This window comes from Dermacentor silvarum, chromosome 1 (genome assembly GCF_013339745.2).
Source record: "Dermacentor silvarum isolate Dsil-2018 chromosome 1, BIME_Dsil_1.4, whole genome shotgun sequence".
NCBI lineage: Eukaryota > Metazoa > Arthropoda > Arachnida > Ixodida > Ixodidae > Dermacentor > Dermacentor silvarum.
This window is the reverse complement of record NC_051154.1, coordinates 241141241-241160861: the sequence shown is the minus strand read 5'-3', so window position 1 is coordinate 241160861 and position 19621 is coordinate 241141241. Positions and strand designations below refer to the sequence as shown.

General features: G+C 45.6%; 1 protein-coding gene across 1 annotated transcript in view; it reads right to left on the bottom strand.

The window, feature by feature from the left end:
* Positions 1-366: 366 nt before the first annotated feature.
* LOC119436996 (follistatin-related protein 5-like) overlaps positions 367-19621 on the bottom strand; it is a 397352-nt gene continuing 378097 nt past the window's right edge. Inside the window, exons 12-15 of the mRNA XM_037704047.2 lie at positions 16395-16580; positions 14477-14657; positions 11614-11820; positions 367-4618 (exon numbers count right to left, since the gene is read on the bottom strand). Of these exons, the coding sequence (XP_037559975.1) occupies positions 4254-4618; positions 11614-11820; positions 14477-14657; positions 16395-16580 (939 nt within the window). The 3' untranslated portion in view covers positions 367-4253. The remainder of the gene's footprint in view (positions 4619-11613; positions 11821-14476; positions 14658-16394; positions 16581-19621) is intronic.

Below are 19621 nucleotides of genomic sequence, written 5' to 3'. Positions count from 1 at the left end.
AACATTTTTTTGTAATTTGTTTGGGTAGTAACTAGCGTATGTAATGCGGTCCTGTACAAAGGGTTAGGAGCCAGAGACCGAATTTTAAAATTTTTTGGCAGGTTGCCTGGATTATCTCGTTTTGTTCCCGCAACAATGCCCGGATGTTCTTGTTTGAATGCCTGGATAACGGCTCTGGCTTTTGGCTCAAGGTCACTTGAAGGTCGTCGACAACGGGAGCTAAAAGCATTTCATGCTTAAAACTGAAGACCTTCGAAAGTGGGGATCTTAGCAGCCCCGGGAATATAAAAATGAGTGTGGGCCAGCTGGCCAATTCTCGCTTTAGAGCCAAGGGAAAAGAACGAAACAACACACTGCCGATGCAAGTGCAACTTTTTTATTCAAGCATTTTCGTCACATTCTCTTACGCATCTCACGAGCCGTGTGACAAGCAGACAGACGGTATAACCACGCATGAAAGTGTCTACTTACAGAAAATAATAGCACATGTATACAGCCAGCACAAGTTGGAAAGTACATTTCTCGACCGTCATGAATCGAGGCTCGTCGGCGTCGCGACTGCGCCGCAGACGGAGGAAGAATCATGTCGGGAACATGCGGTTTCAGCAGCGGTGGCCATCTGCGATTCGCTGACTTCAGGCGCCGCTGACAGTTGCGCGCGACGTACAACGTGACCGGGGGGCTCGGAGGACGCACGGAAAGGGAGACACGGCGCGTTGTGCTCTGGGAGGGCGAGGGGGGCGTCTCATTTCGTTGCGTGCGCCATCCAACCTTACGTGACACCCCTCAAGGCTTCGGAGAGCCCACGTTGCGTGCGCCCTCGATGGCTATCAGTTTCGGCGTGGCGCGTGCAATTTGCTCCGCGTAGCCGAGCACAATGCCGACTAGTAACGGTAGGCTGTTTTCTTGCAAAGTTTCTCAACTCGACGACTAGCAGAACGCCACCACAGAATATTTACGCCTTTCCTTATCTGAAATAGCGCGCCTCGTATGAGTATTTAGGCCACGTAACAGAAGCAGCATAATTTTTACTATATTTGTTGCCGATCTAGGAGTATCCCGAACCGCGTAGGGGGCGTCGTCGGCCCGCAAGAAGACACCAGTGCAGTTTGTGCTACGAAGAAATGTTATGCTGGCTTTTGTTTCGTCTACTATAAATTTTTACGATAATAAACACTTAAATTTTGTTTTCCTGAATTTGCCAAGTGGTCTCCTTTCTATTCATTCATTTGTTTTTGTTTCAAATGAATTGAGTATGATTTGACAGCAATCGAGCATCAGTTAAAAAAAAGCATGATCAGACAGTCCACAGTTGCGTCATATTTTGTTATGCACTAGAATGGACAAAAACCTAAATTTTTCAAAATAACGACATAACTAAAAATCGACTTGAACTACATCATACTGTGTAACATGAGTAACGAAACCAGCTCCAGAGCAATTAAAATGCGCGACAGAAAGCACACCCCCGCATCACAAGGAGCATGAAAAATGCTAAGTGCTTCTAGCACAGTTCTTTATTTATGCCACATACATACACACCAATGCACTTTCGACAAGCACACCTGAGAATCATATATATAGCAAAACAAGTTGGTCTACATTCGCGCCTCGGCGCAACATATCTTCATTTTAACTCCAAATACGCATATTTACAAGTGTGACACTACACGGACGAGAATTACAGTCAAGACTAGAATTACAGTCGCGAACGTCAAAATAAAAAGTAACTAAAGTAGAAAAAGCTTCTTTTTTAATATACACATATCATTCTGACTGCATGGATTACGTGGATGCAGGACAGTACCAGATGAACGGACGCTTCTTCCCCAACTTTCGTAGCTTACCTATCGAACAATCATAATATTTCTTCATAAACGACAGAAAATTGTGCTTTCCTGCGCATATTCGTGCGTACTACTCGGCCGCCTTTGCTACAGTCATACCGAGCCATTTTAGAGGAAGCGAAAAAGTTTTCATGACCATCACAACTACGAGACTGGCCAGCACGATATTGTATCACCTTAACACGTTCTAAACTTCGCATGCGATCATACAGTGAAAGCCTAAATCTGTCGTGACATCTGGTCAAGATTGAGTCCTTTCAGCTGAGGCATTTCAGGCAAAGGAAGCTGTGCATGGACATCCGCAGCGTATCTGTCCGGGTTAAGAGAGCCACGGACGCCAAAATAAATACCACAACATGCCGCTTTCGCACACTGTAACACGCTCATACTTGTCCATGTATATAGCTTTAGCGCACTCTGAAAAATCATGACCGACTAAGCGCAAACTCCACTTGACAGATAGAGCTCAGATGCTACAGAAGACGCCGAGTACTGCACAACCTGAAACAAATACATATCGCTATAGGTTATGTACAACATGAATTTTTAACCATCGCCGGTGGTAATAGTAGAAGCGCAATGGCCCTTCTTAATAGAAAAGGCCACATTAAACGTCCTCTTACTTCAGATGCGATCACCCATAGTCGAACGACTAACCTTGTCAGCGCTGGATAAAAGAAAGGAATAAAGCGAGAAAATACAGCATTTGTTTGCGTGCGCGACAGTCAGAAGCGTCTAGCTGTGATGCGCTTTAATTAAGAACACGTAGAAATTTCTCAGAGGTAAAATCTAACAGCAAAATCAATAATCTTATTCAAGTATGCAAGTCCCGCTATGACACCTTATAATTCTGGCCACAGAATAGTAGTATGAGGACAGTAGTTACTAGTGAAACTAAACACTGATTAAGCTGTTTGTTTGCTACAGCTATTCAGATTCGTAATTTCGGCGAGAAACAGTCGACCCAGGACACGTCAAGTGTTACCCGAGTTTCCCTTACTGCCGTTAATATTAATTGGATCAAGTAGCGAGGTCGGAGGAAATTTTCTTGTAAACAGCATTGCCGATTCAGCTGAGACCACAAGTTCATAACGAGAGCAGCGTCGTCACCCAGCCAAACCGTAGAAACTGCTCCTTAAAGGACATCCAGCAGCCTCTAGACAAATGCCTCGATTCTTCGTGAACAGCAGAAAATTTTACAGATAATCCCCCCCCCCCCTCTTGTGCCTTTGATAACCCTAACAAACTTTAGTGTTCGATAGAAAGTTGCGGCACACGCTGCTCACGAATAAGAAAAATGTTGTGGCGGCCCCTGCCACTATTCATGATTGGCGCCTGCCACGTGTGACTTTAAATGTCGGTGTAAGTTGTTCTGATCACCTCTTCCTAAACTCATCATTGCGTTTCACGCGCTCGCTACCTTTAATAGCGCATGTACACAGAAAAGACAAACCCAACAATATGATGGAATGCAGTTCTCCGGACTAGACCGCAAAGCAGCTAAGTGGACGGCGGCCATGAGCCTCGTTCTTCTACCTCGAACACTGAAAGAGAAAGTCTCCCAAAGAAGCATAGGCAGCGCGTGTTCACGTATACAAACGTGTTTTTTTTTTATGTTTCTATATCGCCAACACAACGACTGTCGCGCCCTTGGACGAGAACTTATTGCTCGGAAACGAACTATTTAAGGAGGAAAAAATTGGACATATAAAATGGCGTCAAATGTTAAAACTTTGTGGTTAAATGTGCTGTGTATTGTTTTCTCCTGCTCGCTGTAGACTGAATACGCCTAGAAGCATTTCCGCTCGAAAGTGTGACGCCTGTTTGTTGATTTAGGGTGAAAGTAGGCATTACTTAAGGTGTTACTGCGCCGTCGGTTTTTCAAGCTCAGATCTGTTAGGCTTAGCTGGCTTGCTCAGATAGAGCGACAGGTTCAGTTCTTTCCATTAGACTCGCGAGCAGTTCTGCGCGAACAGATACGCTGCAGCTTTCGGCCAAGTTGGCTACGCAATTACGGCGCTGGGCCTTGCCACAATCGTCTTGCTCCCAGATCCCTACCAGGCGTCCTCAGTGGAGCCTTCTCTCCCCCACAGGGCTTTCCGAGATGAAAAAGCTGCTTCAACGTCGGCGCCGTTTCGCACAGTACTCTCCGAAACATAGGACGATGCTGTGTGTACCAACGACCGTGCTAAATGCACAGATTTTTTAGGCCAGAAACGCGCCGCATCTCAGCTCGCTGCCAATTTAAGCGACGGCGCTGTTCTTTGCCTCATACACACCTGAAATAACCGTAGAAGAAAGGCGAAAAGAAAGTGGAGAGAGAAGAGAGAGAGAGAGAGCCATAGGCTGGAATTGGTCGAGGGAAAAGGCGGGGCAGCGTGACAGGCGGAGAGAAGACGGGCGAGTTTAGGGCGAGCGCACCCAAACCATCATTCGCGGATGGACGACATTGCCAATCTCGCAGTTGACAGTGCGCGTCTTGCCGTTGAGCACGAAGACGGCCTCGCTGGCCGTGGTGACCATGTAGGTGCCGAAGACGCCCGCGCTGCTGATGGGCCGGTTGGCGTTGCCCCAGCGTGCACCACGTGGATCGATCGCGCGGCCCGTGCCCGTGATGACCTCGACCTTGCCGTCCTGCAGGTTCACCAAAAGAATGTCCTCCTTGGTGGACGAGCTGGCGTACAAGTCGTAGCTGTGGCTTGTGCGCGACGTGAAGAAAGTTGCGTCGCTGATCTGCAGCGTTGTCTTCACGTCGAACAGGAACCGTAGACCTGCGAAATGGCAGCCAGAGCAAAAGATAAATAAAAATTGAAGGCAGAGAATAACAAAAGGAGCAGACAAAGTGGATTGTTTCAGCGACTGGTACAAGGCGTAGACATTCCTAGTGGCGATACAAGTGCCACAGAGAGAAAAATAATGATAACATGGACAGATTAGCATATGTAGTGATAAGCTTTACATGCTACTGCAGTTGTACTCTATGATGAGGGATGAAAGAGAGTGAGAGAAAAGGACACACACATACAGGCACGCAGGTACGAGGCTATCACGCAAGCTCAATATAATTAGGTGTCTGGCTGAGTACTGTGTCCAGCAGAAATTCTATAAACGCCTGACTAGCACACCAAGCAGAGTCAGGAAGAAGCATAGCCATGATTCAAGGGCGTTCTGCAGCTCAAGGCATTTGTGTTACGTGTGTTTAAAATGTCCTTTAAGACAGCCCTTGGCATGTTAAAGCGCCTGCAAATGCAAATTACATGGTCCGAGTCAGAACATTTGAGTTTTATTGCTGTCCAAATCTGTTATACAATTCCTCTAATTCTCAATGAACTGCCATGGTCTGAACACTGTCGGATATCTCGAAATTATGCAGGTAATCTAATGAATTTAGTTATGACAAACGAGATGAGCGGAACTTTCTACTGATGTTGGCTCCAGCTAACGTAATTCATAAGTAGTTTAAAATTACTGTGTAGTACAAGGACGAAAGCTGGCACAAGGTGCAGGCAGAATGGTATCGAGCATTGCCTTGCAATGTTTATTGTTGGTAGAAAATAAACTTGACAGTTGGATGCAGCTTTTATTACGAAATACTTTACCTAATCTAAAGCATGTGTAGTTGTTTCGACTTGATGTGCCGCGCTGCAGCGTGCAATAGAGGCTGTATGACGTGGTGTTCATCCATTTTGAGTGTTTGGAAGGCTTGTTGAGTGTTACGTGCAATTGAATGCAAATAAACAACGTTTGCATGAGCCATAGTGGGTCACACGCGCTATCCTGAAAAATTCTCTTATGAGTAAGTTTGAAAAGAAGAGATTGCTACTAGACTCCAGAACGCTATATCGGAGAGGTTATGTAACAGCCGGATTTTGACACGTGTGTTGTTCCGCTATTTCTTAAGGAGCATCACCAAAAGGTGGCATGTGTTGTGAATACGGGTGCGCGAGCGGATTCTGCCGGAACCACTCGATCCTTATGAAATTATTTTTTGCTGGGACTCGTGTTTACGCCAACCGGTTTCTTGTGCGACATGTTTTCAGGAAACGGACTTCCGCGCTCACAATAGAGACGCTGTAATTTCCTAAAGCACCTTGATAGTATCAGTGGTCCCATGCATACAATGTTTCTTTTGGACATTTACTCCCGAAATACTCAAAAGTCGTTTTACTTCTAAAACGCGTGGCCGCTAACAGCAGTATTACATGCATGCCACTGGCTTCTTTTGCTAGCAGAAAAATACAGCACCAAAATGAGGATAATAATAAATGTAACGTTTTCATTATTTTGGATGACAACCTTCACAATTCAAGCAAAACAAAAAGAGAAGCAAATAGTTCACTCTTCACTTGGTCACGACCTACGAGGTATCGCATGAAAGCACTCGGTTAGCCGGAAAATTTTCTCCCTCCGGAATATTTTCGATATTGAAGCGGTTAGCCCTATTGGTGAAACCGTAAAGTTGAGACACGAATGGCTGGTCTTCGAGGGTCTCGTGGTAGTGGCTTACGTGGAAGTAGTTACCCGCTAAGGCAGTTGTAGAAGAGTCTTTTAGTACCCCCCGCGTGCGAAAGTAACAAATCGCCACCTCCGGCTTCGAACACCGTTTTTGCCTCGACCAGAAGAGCTGTCGTCGTTGCTTCTATAGGTGAGGATGACATCTATGTACTGGAATGAACCACAATATCGTGGAAGGACAGCTGTGTTGTCAGGTAATACACAATCACAATTATTCAAAAACTTGCTATGATCTGCTACTTTTGCTCGCAATTTTACATACGGCACGGTCAGGTTTCGTGCTCATCAATTATCTTTAAACTTCGTCAAATTTTTGCTTTATAGCACATTAGGCAATTAGAACTAGCGACAAAATGCAGCTATGTCTCATTGTGTATGTAAAACTCTAACTCTTCCAAGCTATAGTACGCGATGTTCTGCCGACAATGTGAAGTTCTGAAAGTGGTGAAGGAAGCATTATGAGCAGAGGCGTTTATACAGGAAGTATGATACTCAGTTGGGCATGTTAACACCTCTGACGAACAAGTGATAGATGAATCATTACCACCACTTGACCCACGTGACCACGGAGACCTGCCGCTGAGTCTGTCAAGCGAAATTTCCTTTCTCCTTTGAAAATGACTTTTATCCTATGAATGTTCTTCGGGTTTCGTCTCTCCGCGCTACAGCTGTGTGGTAGAAGCGGCATTTCGCGGCATTACGCGAACCACTGGTTATGTCTACTCGTCGAGACACCGACGCCAAACCCGGAGGAAGAGGCAAAGAAGCTAGAAACTGCAATGCGATAGCATTGTATAGGATTAGCAGAATTGCACTGCCTGCAGGATCAGCCCGCATTAATAACCACATGAAAAACTTGCCAGGACACATATCATTCGCTGATGTAAGAATCGTCCCATCAAGTCGACACCTTTGCAGATGGGTTGAAAATTGAGCTATAGTTGGTACATTTTGAAGCTTCTTTGGAGGAGCGCTAAACGATGGGACGAGGAAAGACAACAAAAGGGCGCAGACTAACAAGCAGCTTTTATTTGAAGGAACATATGAAGGAACGCCTGAGGCGACACAGAGACCAAAAAACGCGCCAAATTGTAGAAGCGCATGCGATACATAGGAGGAGCTCCTCTTACGTAAACGCGCCATCACTAAGTTTAATCGACAAAGAGCTCAATTACCTGAACAGTTTTGATCGTCTGATCTAGTGACATGGCTGTGCGCCCGGGTCGCTCGATGCGTTGACCATTTGGCATAGTAGTGAACGGATTTTAACTATTTGCGCATCGTCTTTTAGTACAAATGTTCCTTCACATAAAAACTGGTCGATAGTCTGCGGTAAGGCATGCGACCGGGCTAGTTGGTGTTGATCTATGATGTTTGACAGCGCGAACGTAGACAAAGGACCGCGAAAGAGGCAACATACGATGACCGGATCGCATAGCTTACTGCAGTTTATTTCTATTTGTTCGGGCCCTAATAACTCGGTGCTTATACGCACTTGTCCTTTCTGGTAACCCTCAAGGCCATCGCCATGTGTCGCGCTCGCGTGCTTTCATTCTTCATCCGTACCAAGCAGCTTCGATCCTCTAGAAGTACACATCATGTTTGGTGGATTCAGTCCATCCAGTGGTCACGGTTTGAGGGTCTGCAAGCTCCTGCGGTCTCAGTGGCTGAAACATGGAGGCCCGTGCCATGAGTCTCTGTACATCCAGATACAGCCGGAAAAAACGAGCCTCGGAGCCAAGAAGAAAAGGTGGCGGGAGTTCAACGTACTCATCGACCATACGGTGGAACAAACGTGGCTACAGGTCTTGCTTCATCTCCGCCGTAACTCGCCGACATCAAGTAAGGGCCACAGCGCGGTTGTCCATACCGAACTGGCAATGGCTCCCTACCTGACTTCGTGAAAAGCACCCTCGCTCTTGGGCCAATGTTTGCCGTTGAAAACAGGAACACTCTCGTGGATACGCTGAACATGGTGAGAAGTGCCTCCAAGCGAGTTCCGGATAATGAATGCCAAAGAGGTGTGTCTGAAGGAGTTAATGTGGTCTCGTGCTACGCGCTTAGCTCCAGTGTTGTACCAATGAGGAGAGTTGAGACATACGCCAAGGAAAACAGTCATTGTGTTTTACCTTCTGATAAGGAAAGAGGGTTTACAGTATTGCATGCTACCACATTCTTTTCGAAGGCTAAGTCAGCTATTACCTCGGTACTCGATCAGTTGTCCAATGTGTGCCTAAAGGAAGTAAAAAGCTAGGGCAAAAGATCTATGCACGAAGCTAAATTTGTCGAAATTGGCACAGTCTATCGGCAAGGATAATTTGGCGTTGAACGTAATTTATTTTTCTTCAAAAACTCTGAAGTCTGACTTGCCCTTGCGCGCAATAATTTGTAAAATGGTACTTGGCAGATATCTGTTTCACTGTGTTTGCAAGAAATTTTGAAGCTGGTTACCCACGAATGACACCTTTCTTTAGTGAACAATTACTCCGAAGTATGACAAGGAAGTGTTCTTCCTTACAGAAGTAATTCAGTTCCTGAATGAGCTACCGAGCAGGCGGAGTAAGGCACTGTCTATGGATAATAAATATCTTTATTATTATCTCCCGCCGAAAGATTTGCTTTCATGTACTGAGGATGGCATTTTTGAATATGGTAATGTGGCTTTCCAGAACAATTCAGGTGTAGGTGTTCCGGGGTTCCTTGACTTGTTGCAGCTATACCTGACGTCCACTTTCGCGGAGTGGAACGATGAAGTGTTTTTAACAAAAACGATGGATATGTATCGGCTCGTGTATAGCGTCACTGTTAAGTGATCTGTTCCTAACACACCTCGATAAGATCGTTGTTTCTAAGCCCCCAGGTTCGTGAATCTTGAAAGTTTTCAAATATGTCAATGATTTCTTGATTTTACTTGACAGTGACGAATTACTTTTTGACTCTTGTGTTCATCATAAAAAAAAGCGCTTGTCTTCGTTTGTCACCTCTTTCGCCATCCTTTGTCTACGTTCGCGTTGTCAAACATAATGCTAGTCTGCGCCCTTTTGTTGTCTTTCCAGGTCCCGTCGTTTAGCGCTCCTCCAAATAAGTTTCAACACCTTTGATTACGCCAGTCTCCGGGATCGGCCCATTTTATTATTACGCTGTCTCCGCGATCGGGCAACTTTGGATCACCCCATCCCCGGAATTGCCACATTTTATTATTACACTGCCTCCAGGATTGTCTCACTTTACTCGGCAAGAAACCGACCAACAGACAGCTACAGGAAACCCTGAGGGTTAGTGAAAGAAATCTTCGCTTTAAAATGCTTCATAAGTGGCGTAATCTATGCTGAAGATTTCCTTTCTGCATTTTTCCTGAAAGCGAGAGCCATACAATAAAATAATGATGCTCCCAGACGTTGGATCAATATAGCCTCACAAGCTGCCACCAGCACAACCATTCCCCGCCGCTTGTGTAGCTCCAAGGTGACGTACTGGCCAACCCGTCATTAAGCGTATGCTAGAAGTCCATTTAACGCAAGACTTTTCATGCACATTGCATGTTCAGAGACAGACCTTATCTGTCTCTGAACGCTAACGAATGCTCGGATGTTAGCGTCGTAGTATACTTTATTATTGTTATCTGCGTTTAAGCAGATGGCGTCTGTAGGCGGCACCGGCTACTTTTCTAGCATCATAAATGTGCAGAAAACGATGGGAATGCTACAGTTAAATACGAGTGTAATAAATATAAAGACACAAGTTCTAAAGTTCCTTCACCCTTTCTCACACACACATGTACACAAAAACACCAACGGTCCTGTAAAGGTACAAATGAGGTATTTCGGGAATGCTACATTTAAAGTACAACACTTGGTCTCTTCTTGCCAATACTATACGCTTACAATTAACCCCCTTGGCGTACTGAAACTGGAGTACGCCTGTTTCATTCGGGATCCTACTAATATGACACTAATGTATACTCTCGACGTCATATAAAAGTGAACCAATAAGTGTAATAATTTTTAACGCATTTTCGTGTCGCCAGTGTTCGTTTGGGGAAGAAAAATTCCTGTTTGGGTAACTGATCGTCGCATGAGAAAAGTTCTGTCATTTATGCCTGTTTCATGAGCTCCACCACAGAACCGAAGCCTTGAAAGACTAAATTTTGCGTCGAGATATACGTATTATTTATTCACCTTGTAAATGTAGTTTAAAGCTTGGTATTGCCGTGTTTCTCACTAACATCTGCTGTTATCCTTTTATTCCCCAAAAGGGAAACGGGAAACGGGTGCAGCCACCTCCTTCGTCTCCTGCAAGACGTCCTGTGTCCCTGCCTCTTCAACCCGTCTCACCAAAATCTACAGCTTCAACGAACACGACAAATGGCAATCCAACAAGCACAAGCATGGACGATGACTTGTACGACCATGTTGAACATTCTGCGCTATTAAGCTTATAGAAACAAAGCTCCGTGCAAGACAAAATCGACTGTTCAGTTGGAATTCATATCGCTTGACATTCCCTGTCCGGCAAGCCAGGCAACAGCCAGAGACCTTAAATCTCGAATAAATTGTCATTTGACTTCGTTACCGGCTGCTTCGCTTGTGTCACTGACATTGCCGTTTTGCTGTTGCTGCAAGACTACGGCTTCTAACATGTTCTGGCCTACCACAACTTTTTGTAACACAACGTAGCCTTTATAATCCTAAAATAAACAAATAAGAAGTTTTTCGCAATTTTAGTCTTGCGGAACATCGATATAGCTAGAACAAAATGTGAAAAGATGTCGCCAAGAGAGCTGTGGTTTACCGTGACATCGCAGCAAAACAGCGGTTGCAACAAGTGTGCAAGTCACACTAAATTTCTTTGGGCATAGCAGGTACGTAGCGACATTGCATCCGCTACGCCACAAACACGTGGCAGTGTTAACACGCTCTCCACATCGTGTAAAGCCGAACGCTATAATGCTAGCACATATCGGTTTGCGCAGGTGCTGCGCCGTGCTGAAGTGTGAATGACTCGAGAGGTGGTCAGTAAGACGGCATGTATCATCCTGCTTATTTTATCCTGACACTGCTATCTGAAAAGTTTTTCCGAAGGCCATCAGACGTCGCTGACTTAACCTAGGGCCATGCGCGTCCGAATAATCATTTGTTGATTGCGCGTGACAATGGTGTGGGTCACTTGGTTACATTCATGCCAAAGTGTTATTCATTGTTGCGTCTAATCTGTGCGGGTTTTATTGTACGGAGGATAAGCACGCTGTTACCTTGCTCGGTGACCTCTTGAGCTACTATGACGACGCTGTTGTTGGCACTCTGCAGCGTGATGACGTGCCGCGAGTCGGGTGAGACGCGCGGACGGCCGAAGAGGTTGGTCTTGTGCGAAAGCACCGTGTCGGTGAGGTAGTCGAGCAGGATCTGGCCCATGGGCCGCTGAGTGATGGGTTCCAGGCACTCCAGGATCACGAAGCCCCCTGCACCAGAGTCGGTACATGGCGTCATCTATCATGCACAACAGAGAAGGCGACCCTAAAGAACTATTGCTGCTTTCAGGATGCTTGATAGCACGCACGCACGCACTTTATCCGTTCATTTGCTAGGCACTCATAGTTTTCATCCCTCCATGGCCATGCGATTTCGGGGAAATCAGAGGTGGAGCTCGCTAATGGAAAACTTGACCTCCTCTCGAATTCCGTGCTTGCGCAGGTAGAAGCACTGTTGAACTTTCACAGCTCACCATATGTTTTATTTACTGAACTGTATAAGGAGAAAACGTTTACAGCAAAGTGACCCTGGATTCTCTGTGGATACCCTGACGCCAGATTCATGTAGATAGACTGCCCTGGCTTTGCTCACACTGCGTTCATGGAAGTATTGCGTGCTGACTCAAAGTGTGCATTGTATGCATTGCTTCTAAGAAGTTATGAAAGTGGACATGTTTTTGTAATCTTAAGCGCTCGTTAAGCTATAGAAAATTGCGTCTCCTGAAATGTAAGAGGTATTGGAGACGCAGTTGAAAGACGAACTTGGACTGCTGTTATAATACCATAAATATTGTGTTATATACGTATACTATGCTAAAAATACCTTATCGCGTTTGTTAGACAAGACGCAGTACATGCACAGCAATCAAGCTTGGCAATAGCAGAGGATATCCCTGTGGAGTTCCAATGTCGTTGATGATGTCACAGGGGGCAGTCAGAACGCTTTCTCTTCCCAAGTCTGTTTGCTTTCAACCGGGCACGAGCTGTCTATGCGAGGAAAATTTAGGACAGTAAACTGCTTCAGAGCTATTTACGCACGAGCAGTTCCGCAGCTGATGCCCAAAGCCAAAATGAAGAAATAACGGCAGATCATTACAAACCTATTCAATGGAAGCGCGGTGGGCCGGACTTCGCAATAGCTATCGAATGTGCGGTTGCGCGAGACACTTCAAGGCATAGATCGAAAGGTTTACGCAGGAGCCCTGGACTGAGGGCGCCTCCCAGCACAAGCAGGAAGACACCTGCCTGTTCTTTTTCTTTTTTTTTCAATAAATGTTTTCCTCCTCCTCCTCTCCAAGGAGTGAAATACCCTATGAAGGACAGTGTGAAATTGCACTATCATTTGCTTCATGATTGCACAGTATGTACCTAGTAACGAGATGATGAAGAGCCTTGTTTTGCGCAGGAAAAAGGACGCCGTACGCTGATCGTGGCATTTGTAGCAAATACGAACAGCACTATGCCAGAAGAAGCAGGGTGTGTTGCTCCCGCAGGGAAGAAAGATGATTCCTCCGCTCAGGGATTGCATTTCCTCTGCCAGAGTTAACTGACCTGTGCCAACTGTACCCAATGGTAAGGTTGTTTATTTTTATGGATGCTTTATGTGCTCGTAATGTTGTACTCAATGAATATGTGCATACCAAGTGTCCTGAAAGGCCTTAGCGCTTCGCTTAGTGAAAAAGAAAAAGAAAACGCGCAATTGCATAAAGAATGCATATGCTACATAACCTCACTCAATTTGTGCTGTGCTAAGTACTGAGGTCCGCAATGAACCAGAGATCGAATCCACAATGCGATCGATCATGGCTGGACACATGTGTTTGCCAGTCATGACCGATGGCGCAATAGCAAAAGTGTCCACAAAGCACGAATATGTTCTTTGTAGTGACGACGAGACCATAGCACACATTCTATGTTGTATAATACCCTTCTTTTCATGAACAAATGCCTTTCATGCCTTCCGTGCTCCCAAACGGGAATGTACGTCAGAATGCCTACAGAAAAGAAGGTATTACAACCATAAATTCAACTGTCATCAGCAGAGAAAGTGGCCAGTGCCCTGCTGCGTCTTATTCAAACGATTGGCCTTTGCCACCGCCGTTAAATGCACAATGAGCCCTGTGGTGTGGGCGCCCGCACATTCTCTTACCCCCCCCCCCCCCCCCCGTCCCGCATTCCAGTCTGCTTATCTTCGCCCTTTCCCCTCTCCAAGTATAAAGTAGCAAACCGAGTGCTCCATAATTCGAATCCATGCTTCTCGCTCTCTGAGTCTGCATATATTTGAATGGTGAAATTGGAATTGCTTCTGAACGTAACTTGTGCCGAAGAATTCGCTCATTCGTTTCTTCCCTGACGCCAGCCTTAGTGTATACGAAGCCACATGCTTTTAATAACCTAGAGCGACAGCCGTTGGACACCTTCACGGGACGCGCAGACCGTAATTTAAATGTTATTTTCTTCTTTTGTGGGGTTTTACGTGCCAAAACCAGTTCTGATTATGAGGCACGCCGTAGTGGAGGGCTCCGGGTTAATTTTGACCACCTAGGGTTCTTTAACGTGCACTACAACGCAAGCACACGGGCGTTTTTGCATTTCGCCTCCATCGAAATGTGGCCGCCGCGGCCAGGATTCGATCTCGCGACCTCGTGGGATCGAATAAAGTCCCGTCGTAGTGGAACTTTAAAGGAGATAGATATTGCAACGAATAAACATATATCACAAAACAGGTAAGTTGACATCGCTTTACATGCGGCAAGTTATAGGTGGGCACAGCTATAGAGGGGCTCAGTTTACCGCAATGCACATGTCAGCGTGGGTTTTTTTTTTTTTTTCAATGTAAAGAAAGTCGCAGTCACGTTGCGCGTACCCAGGGAGGCAAAGTCGGCGCTTGCCGGGGCACAGTTGTAGGGTGTGAGATCGACGGTCTTGATGTACTTCATGGCCCGCAGGTCCATCTTGTACATGCCTCGCTGGTTGGTGTGCACCACGTAGCCGTATTTCCAAGGATAACCGAGGTCCTGCGCCGGCGGGATGAACAGCCCGCTCACCTGCGCCAAAGAAGGGAACACCCCGATTCGGTCAGAGCAGGGCACGCACGAATTGTTCGCATGACCTAATAACTAATGACAGGCGTTGCGACGGCTCTCTTAATTAAAAAAAATTGCTCCCTAATTCATTGAACTCGCACTCCGGGTGTGGTAATCAATGTTGAGCACACTAATCTTTATAGAGGCTAAACGTGTGAAATGCCGTTGAAGGCTAAATAGCTTAATTAGAACCATCCAAATGCAGGTGCATCTTTTCATTTCTTATTGTATGCGACTCTCAGAGCACAATGCGAAACCTGTCGCTAAACTTACGTTTTCAGTTAACATTGAACGTTCTCGATCTCCTAATGTTAGCCTGTGCAGGAGGGTCGCTTTATGCTACACTGTATCCAACACGAGGACTCAATAAACTGATTTCTGCGAACTGCCCAAGACAGTGAAGTACATACGTACTTGTTGCTATAGCCCCCAATATGCCTGTGAACGGCAGGCACTGCCCTCTTCATTAGTGCTAATTGCCAGCATGCTATTTACTGAAGTCGTCTTACTCGGTCCTCGGCCAGTGCACAAAAAAATCTACTAAAACTCCTTAATTGATTTTCTTTCAACAATATCGTTTCAGTAATCAAAAATTAACTGTAATCTCTGTGACATGTTCTCACAGCTGTGGCGTCACAGGGAGTTCCTTCGGGGGTTAAAACGTGTGATCTCAGCCGATGTTTCCGACCACCGTGTAGTAGAAAGCCAAACCCGAAGAAATATGGCCCTCACTTAAGGAAATGTTCTTACGCTAAAGTGGTACTAAGAGCAGATGATAGCCAATCACGATGTTGGACACATTGTTAGTCAAGGTGGCCAACCAATGGCGAACAGCACTGACAAGCAACAAGCTTTGTGAATTCGGCGCCAATAGTAGAAAGCTCTCACATTCATCGGTTCTTCGTGTCTGGGTGGACCTGGAGCGTAAATAACTAGTCCCATCCCAGTGTTTGAAAAGCCCTACCACGTTTACGCCGTTTTCCGGAACTGTATAACTCCCGTATTTACAAATGGCCTCGACTGGAAACTTTTCCTCGATTCTGCAGAGTGAGGTGTAGTGCCTCTCCTCCACCTAAGTAGGCACTTAGCTTCGAGGACGTTACTGAGACATCGACAAAACACTAGAGTGACAAATATCTATACATTACTTGATTAACTCAAGCAGGCTAGGTGACTATTTGCCGCCGCCCCGTTTCTAGGGGGATGCTAATAAGTCATCATCATCATCATCGGGAGGCTCTGCTCTGCGGTAGAGACGTATGCTGCTGCATTTGTTCCCAAAGATAGAGAAACGTATTCGCGAAGTCGAGAAGGAAGTTTAAGTCGATTCGAGTTTGTGAATATAACTGTAAGGAAACCATTTTTGAAATGCAGCGTGACTTTCAAATGCAAGAAATCTCCCTATCTATCTCTCTCTCAAACACGCACGTACATACACGGCGAGACGCAGAGGTCGTTGCCATTGTGCATTTGGGGCTGAATTCACAAAGCTTTTCGTTGGTAAGTGCTGGCCGCATTCGCTAATAATATGACCAATATCCTGATTGACCGGCATTTGCTCTTATGGAAAGATTTAGCGTAAGCACTTTTTTGTGAACACGAGCCCTGAACTATAACAATCTGTGGACCTGTGACACTGTGCGCTGCCTATATTTCAGGCAGCATAGCAGTTACACAGCACCGCGTGGTGGTCATTACCAGGTCAAAATGTCCATCGACTGGCTCTGGGTGCACGGTGTGATGCTTCTTCTTCTGGCTGGCATCGCGGATGATCTGGATGGTCTTGGTGCCACGGTCCACGGGGCCTCGCCAGCAAAGAACCCACACCTGGTCCAGATGTGGCACGTAGTGAAGGTCCACGGGGAACTTGTCCGTCACCACCACCTGGATGAGAACCAAGTGGTTTTCTGCAAATCTCCTAGCCAAAAGGAAGCCTGCTTTCTAAATCTTAAATATACAGACCAAGAGAGAGAGAGAAAAGAGGTAGGAAAGGCAAGGAGGTTAACCGGAAGAGATTATGGTTTGCTACCCTGCACTGGGGCAAGAGTAACGGCAAATGAAAGACGGAAAAAAGAGCGGAGAGATAAAAATACAGATCAAAATAAAAAAAATCTTTAGCGCTGCTTTCAAATATGCCTTACAAAAGCAGTTTTGTTTAACTACCCAAAAATACGTTTCATGAATGATTTTGCTCTGTCTTCCAGCTAAAACGTAACAACATAGTGAATTATTTATCAGCAGTGTGATCAAGGAGAAACAACAAAAAATAATAAACAGTGCAAGCTTGCCTCCCTGGCAATTCTTAGCAGGGTCTTCATAAATGGGCATACTACATTTGATTGCGCCAATCCCAAGAAGATATTCTACCGACATACCGATTTTTTATCGACTTTTCAACGGCAGAGTATAGCAGAGGAAAAGAGTCATTTTAGCTTGTTATTCATAACACTTCAGGCAATGATCGCTGCATTTTTAATTATCTTCACCTTGTTGGAATGATTAAAGTGTAAGCATAAGATGTAGAATTTGGAGAGTGGTATATCGGAACAAGGGAATTCACCTTCGAGGAAGTTAATCAGAGAATGACCGGTCTGAATCTTCTTTGATTAACAGTGGGCCAACAAGGAAAGCCCCTGCCCGGAGCCATCGTTTCAACAAGGGGATTGTCTTCGTTCACACAAGCTGGTGGGTTGCGCGGCCTCCTGATGCGACGTCAAGTCTCGTCGGTGCTGTAGAAATCTTTCGACAGAGGCTGGTCGTCCGACTGGTTCAGCACGATGGAGAACGATTATTTCTGTACACTGATTGCGGGCACTTGCCGAACACGATGTATTGTTTCCTCGTCGCCGCAGTAGCCACAGGCTTATGAGGCGCATGATTTTTTTACTAGGCGACAATGTTATGACGGGTGATGAAATAAGCTCCAGTTCTAAAATTAAGAAAAGCTCATACACATCAAAAAGAAAAAAAGCGAGGAAAACATTTAAAAAAAACATTCAGTCATTTAGCTTAAGATGCGGTGACACCACCTTTAGAGAGGCCTATAGAAGTACCAACGTCGTCTTCCGATTCATTCTCTCCCATTGAAGTGATCAATGGTGATAAAGCAAGGAATGTCGCTGGAGCCAACGTTTCGACAAGGGAAAGTCGGGGAAGCCCTGTATTGGGCGCGAGGCCGCCACTGGAATCGCCGGCGCTGCAATCGTTCTTCCGTAGAAAGTTGTATCCCGTGACATCGCCTCGCCATGGAGAGAGCACGCGCCGATTTTATCTCACGATTCAGGAGATTTATTTTATTTTGATTGTTGAAAAAAGTTGCCCATTTTCGTTTGACCGTACTGACTGCCCTATTAAAACATAAAGAAAAGGTGCTCAGGGCCATCTAGATGTTAGTTAGCGCGCTTATCGGGGAATACATCCAGCCAAGACCGGGATTTGTTATTGTTTTGGTCGGATCGTTCGTTAAAATTGTAGTAAACAAGGACTGTTCTATGCAAAAGTAATCTGGTCAGAGATGTCTTAGGCAGTCTCACTGTGTTAAATATTCCTCCTCGAAATATTGATATCAGTTAACTTATTTTCAAAGACCTTGGGTACTAGATAATTCGATCAGAAGATAAAATTACGCAAACTCTACAGCACGAAACAAAAATATGACCGCGGCCCAACTCACTTCGTAGCTTCGCGTTTTTGTTTTATTTCTTTGTTCTTTTCGGGCGTCAGCTACGCTTCAAAATACGCGCGCTTTAAAATTTGCCAGCAGGATTTAACGACTGGAGAGCGTCTGTAGAACCTACCATGGTTTCTATTTCTGTGATAGTACGTAGAGCAAGATCCGGCTCAGACTGACATGAAGAAACACCGGATATTTCCATACAGCATATAAAATCTTAAAATCAAAACAAAGAACAACCGTTGTTGCGTGAAACTACTACAACGAGCCGAAATTCCGCGGCTATACCACGAAAACCGAAGCACGCGACGGCGCTGAAGGAGACGCTGCGGCGCGTGATACAAATTTACGTTACTCGGCGCTGGCGGCAGGCAGCGCCACGGTATGTCCTCGTCCCCAACACTATGCAGCCTATACAGTAACTTTACATGATGATGATGATGATGATGATGATGATGATGATGATGATGATGATGATGCTTGTGGTGGTTGGGGTGGTGGTGGTCGTGGCGATGTTGGTGGTGATGATGATATGAGCATCGCCTTTGAAACGCGACGGTGAAGCATGCCGCCCAGCTCGTTCTTTAAAACTTTCTCGTGCACTTAAATCTTTAAATAATGTTATACACTGCGCTACATATTCACAGTAGAAATTTTGGTTTGGTGCCGCCTGGAATGGTACCTTGAACAGTACAAGATTTATCCGAATTCGATGGCTGGTTTCCGACGTCACCGCTCTTCCATCGACAATGTAGTTGCATCTCGTTTAGTATGTTCAGCACGACATTTCCTGTAAGCGTTTATCTGCAGCTTTATTCTTAGATGTGAAAGGCGCATACCATAACGTATTACATGAGGCCGTTCTCGATGATCTTGCGACGGTTGGTCTAGGTGGTCGAGTCTTTTTGTGGATTGCAAGTTACCTATCTGCAAGATCATTCTTTGTGTTAACTGACGATGGCCCGACTACGCGACGCTATACGAGCCGAGGCGTTCCTCAAGGCGGTGCTCTCAGCCCGACGCTATTCAACCTCGCTCTTCTTGGACTTGCTGAATACTTATCAACTACCATCAAGATTTCAATAAACGCAGACGACATCTGTGTCTGGACTTCGGCAGTCACACGTCCTCAAATACGTGCACGGCTTCAAAGAGCAGCAACTTTGACAGCGAGCTACTTGTGCAAACAAGGTCTCAGCATATCACCAGAAAAATACACACTAGTGGCATTTACTCGCAAACCAATGACGCC